This window comes from Montipora foliosa, chromosome 6, assembly GCF_036669935.1.
Source record: "Montipora foliosa isolate CH-2021 chromosome 6, ASM3666993v2, whole genome shotgun sequence".
NCBI classification, from domain to species: domain Eukaryota; kingdom Metazoa; phylum Cnidaria; class Anthozoa; order Scleractinia; family Acroporidae; genus Montipora; species Montipora foliosa.
Genome location: NC_090874.1, coordinates 16878275 through 16883274, shown reverse-complemented (window position 1 = coordinate 16883274; position 5000 = coordinate 16878275). Strand labels below are relative to the sequence as shown.

Genomic DNA, 5000 nt, shown 5'->3' with positions numbered 1-5000 from the left:
TTATTTATCATTGAAAATCGTCTTTGGAGTGCAATACATTAATTGCGCATTCTCAATTAACATGGCAGACACGCGATAGCCCAGGCTGCGTAGCAACCATTTCCGTTCGACAGAAGAGCTTCGAAACGATTTTCCGCAAACTGGCCGCGCGAAAGTTGGAACAAGAGACTCTTGCCCGAACTTTCGCGCGGCCAGTTTGTGGAAAATCGTTTCAATGCTCTTCTGTTAAACGGGAACGCTTGCTACGCAGGCTAGACACGCGACAACTTCGGATCTGATTTGCCAGGAAAAAGGACACCAACAAGGAATTAACAACAAAAGAGGAGAAGAATTTTCAACAAGAAATACATAATCTCAAAGAAAGTACTTTGCTTCCTCGTAAGACAAAGTTATAGCAAAGAAAAATTTCAGGTGGAAGATTTCATTTTAACATAAACACTCTTTCTAAGAACTTCTAATTTTAGGGCTGCATGAGGCTAAACGCTCTTACTGTTTTGTGATTTTAGCGTGAAAACTTTCTTAACATGTTTTTAAAGTCTTGTGGAATATTAAGTCCGACTACAAACTGAGTTGTTATTCAGGTATCATGCAACTAAAAAAATCATATTATTAATATTGAAAGGCGTCCCGAAGGATTTAAGTCAACTGTCCTGTTAGACTACAGTCTTTCTTTTACCTTTATTTACACGACTCAAAAAAAGCAAAGAAAAACAAAACAAATAATCAAAATAGGGACTCTCAGCATTGGGTATGTTCTTGATATTTTGGTTAACTTTAGGCTAAACCTTCTTATAAAAAAGAGATTGTATTATCTTGTAGAAATATTTATTTTTCTCTTTTTCATTGTTAGTAGTAATAATTCACTACACATTACACATCTTATTATCTTATTAAAGCCCAGGGGGGGGGGGGGGGGGATGGCTTCAGTATTTGCTTCCGTTCGATTTTGCTTCCGTTCGATTTTGTGCGCGCTAATCAGTCCCTCAATGACGTATCCACATCAGTATCTATAGTAACAACCACGTTGAAACATGCGTTAAAAGAATCGAAGTTGAATCGATTTTGAATGGGTTTAAAGGCGTTTAATCTTTGCTTCAACAACCATTCAACATTTCTTTTGTTTTCGTGAATGTTGACATAAAAGGACATGAGAACGATGCTCAATTCATCGCAGGTTAATCTTGAATAGTGAAGATGAAGCCGTTTTGACCTCTCTTTTAACATTGCTGGGCATATGCGTGCGCAGTTATCGGTCTCTCAATGATGTATCCACTTCCGTATCCATAGTAACAACCGCGGCTGCAGCCTGGGACTGAATACAAGGCCGTCGTCAGCTTTGTTGAATCAAAATGTTGTTGATGTGTTGAAACCGTTTGCCTACCCAGCAGTTTTACCCACTAAAATCAAATCAAATGAAATCTACGTTGTATCGGCTCTTGCTTAAAACATTTAGTTTCTCAACTTGAAATAACGCCGATCAGATCAAGCCACTGATCCAACGTACACCGACAGGAAAATTGTCTACGGTTGCTTGCTTCAAAACTCCAGCAGTTAACATCGTTCAACCTTGTTCAACATCATTCAACAATTCGAACGGATGTTGAAGCAAATGTTAAAGACAATTTCCCGGCCCTCAAAATATATAGACTCGACCCATGCAAAACAAGATTCATCTTTTTACGTAAATCTCAACCACTAGAATGCAAAAATAAGTTGTATCCAGGGGTATAAAGGTAAAAGAATGTAGCTTAAAGGGATACTGATGCAGACATGACTCTCCACAAAAGAAGCACTTTCTCGAAGCTATGGACATAATTTCACTTCAAAGTTTATTATTCTAAAGGCTAACAAGTCACCGTGAACTGTTCCTCTTAAATTTTCTGAACACAGGAAACCAAGAAAAACACTCAAGAATTTCGAAGCCCGTTTTACTTGGGAATTTTCGATGGTTTCTGGTGGTCTTTTGTAACTATGGCAACTGTTGGGTAAGCATGTCTCCAATCCCCACTCTCAAATTCTTAACTCTACCGTGAGAGGTCTAGGTTAAACAATAAAAAAAAAAATATGCAGATAAATGATGACGCGGAATGTTTTTGTTTTGAAGACGGCAATCAGTGGAATTGATTTTTAGTTAAATTGACAGCGTCGCTAAGTCGTATCTCGACCTCCCAAACCTGATTGTTTTGAGATCGAATCTTTTCGAGTTCGCAGTTGAGACCAATAAGTTATTAGCCGAATATTTAAGGCAGGGGGGATTTGGAGAGAAATATTGTGTAAAAGGTGGCATGTATTCTTTCTCACTGTAGAAATAATTCGTATTGTCATTACAGTTACGGCGACAAGACTCCGAAGTCATTGGTAGCACAGCTGTTCTCTGTAATATGGATAATGATTGGTATTACTCTTTGTTCAATGCTGACTGCCACTCTATCCAGCGCATTTACAAACGTAACCGTGGATTACTATGGAGTCCTTTCTGGGAGGAAGGTATAAATAAAAGAGATCATCCTTAAGCGATACCAGAATTAGCTCTTACTGTGATCTTTCCTTTATTCTACTACCCGACCGTTTTACGCCCACTCTGTCGAGACTGATGAAAGAAAAACAAAATGGTGGGCGCACGAGAAATGGCAGTGCGAAGTTAATCTGGGAAATCTTGTCATTGGTGACAGGATTATCAACAAACAGTCCCAGCTTCGAGTTCTGTTTTCATACACTTGGGTTGTCTTAAAAAAAAAAAACACTATTTTCCGCAATCCATATCAAACTTTCAGTCTCCTAAATTAACGATAGTAGTAAATTCAGGGCAAGTTAGGAATTCACGATAATCGTTAATCCATATAGGTAGAGAAGGGGTTGTTTAAAACATATATATATATAGCTGCTAGTGATTTCGTGAGTGAAAATCAATAGTTCAAGCTGGGAGGAGCTTTATTAACGGAAATTACTGAATTAATGTACTTGAATGCTTTTATTTGATTCGCAGGTCGGGGTCGTAAAAAATAGCATTGCGCTGCAGAAAGCAGTAGAGCTTGGGGCTAACGTAGAAGGTTTGTATTAAGCACCTAAGCTAAAACCTTCCTTACCTTATTTCTTCAAAGAGATTCTGTCATTCCTCTAGAAGTTTAGTTGCTTAGTTTATTATTCATTCTTCAGTAGTATTCCGATGATCCTTTGTCTATTCACCTCCATTATCATTTTTTCTTATACCATCTAAAATGGCGCGAGACATAAGAATCATCGTTATTCCGAGTAGGAATTTGTGATTAGGTATTGTTATATTGGTTTTATTCTTTTGTTTTATGGACACCAATCATTTCGGACACAGTATATGAAAGACGAGCCACCATATAAGACTTCTTTTCAATCTTTTCCAACTGTCAATAGTCTTTAAAGACCTTGATGAAGTACACAACGCCTTGGTCAACAAATCAGTAGACGGACTGCTGGAGGAGATATTTACAGCAAACGAATATCTCGCACTACACGAAAATTCGTCGCTTTCTATGATTCATTTTTATGAAGAGAAGCATGGATATGGAATCGCATTCAAGTCGTATGTTAAAGCTGATTTTGGATCGATCTGGGAGTGCATGTCATTTGTCTCTTCATTCATCGCTGAAGACAAATATGCTTTCCTTAGGGATCACATTCATAGAGCCAAGGTGAGGCAATTCAAGTGTCAAATATGAGTTATATCCCGCCCCTTTTTGATCATGTGATTTCATGCACGTAATTAAGGCAACGTGTTTCCTACATTAAAATCGTGAGTTGTAGTTGTGTACCACCATGCGTTGTTTGTTGTGGCCAAACTCGAAAGTATAAGAATCAAGAATCATAACACGATGTCAGAAGGGGGATGAATCACCAGCTTATGCCACTAAAGGCGATGACATTTCAAGGAAATGTGGCAGAAAAGTGGTGACGATGGGTTTCAGCACTTTTCGACGTGACAGGAAGCGAAAAGAAACCCTCGCGAGTGAAATGCTCGACACTGTTACAATTAACTCTGAAGAGGTAGTTGGAATCTTCCATATTTTCGGTTTCAGCGGCGCAGACGCTAGAAAGATAAATGTTAAGATCAGAAAGTTTGAATAATATTGATCACCGAAGAAGAAAATTACCAACGTGAAACACGATGGATTTCAGCACTTTTCGACGTGACAGGAATCGAAAAGAAACCCTCGCGAGTAAAATGCTCGACACTGTTACAATTAACCCTGAAGAGGTAGCTGGAATCTTCCATATTTTCGGTTTTAGCGGCGCAGACGCTAGAAAGATAAATGTTAAGATTAGCAAGTTTGAATAATATTGATCACCGAAGAAGAAATTACCAACGAGAAACACATGCGTAGAAGGCCTGGGGCGAGACTCGTGTCACGTGCAAGTTGCGCAACATCGCGACGGCAACTTCCAGCGACAATCATTGTAGCTACTGATAGCTAATGATGAAGAAAAATTCGTCCTTTTATGGCCAAGAATAAAGTCATTTTACCTTTAAAAAAATTCTCTACTACGGTGTTTCTTGCACTGAAAACCATGTTTACTAATGGAAAACAAGTGCTCTTCAACACAGAAAGATCTTTACGATTATCAAAATTTTGCTTTAACTTTAATTTTAACTTTACCTGCCATTTACAGAATATTGAATTAAAACTATGATTACCAGAGCATGAAAAATATAAAAGGTAAGAAATCTCACGGTGAAGATATCTTCAAGCTTGAGGCTTTGGCAGAGATGACAACGTCTGGAGACGGCTAAAGTCTGGAGTTTTTTTTTCAACCACAATCCCCCCCCCCCCCCCCCCCCCACACACACCCACACACACACTATCAACCCGTCCAAACCCCCCTCCCACAATCAACCCGTCCACTCCCCCACGAAAAAAAGCACCCACTCCACCACCCTGAAGCCCAGCAACTCCTTCTGAATAAAAGAAAAATCTACGGCATTGTGAATCGTGAATCTTACGAGCATTTGGGAGGTGGAATAGCTTGAG

The 5000-nt window shown here is 39.0% G+C and overlaps 1 protein-coding gene across 1 annotated transcript in view; it reads left to right on the top strand.

The window, feature by feature from the left end:
* The window catches only part of LOC138005097 (uncharacterized), a 39696-nt gene that overhangs the window by 1474 nt on the left and 33222 nt on the right, over nt 1–5000 (top strand). Inside the window, exons 2-5 of the mRNA XM_068851383.1 lie at nt 1891–1985; nt 2331–2487; nt 2987–3050; nt 3388–3665. Coding sequence (XP_068707484.1) covers nt 1891–1985; nt 2331–2487; nt 2987–3050; nt 3388–3665 — 594 coding nt within the window. The remainder of the gene's footprint in view (nt 1–1890; nt 1986–2330; nt 2488–2986; nt 3051–3387; nt 3666–5000) is intronic.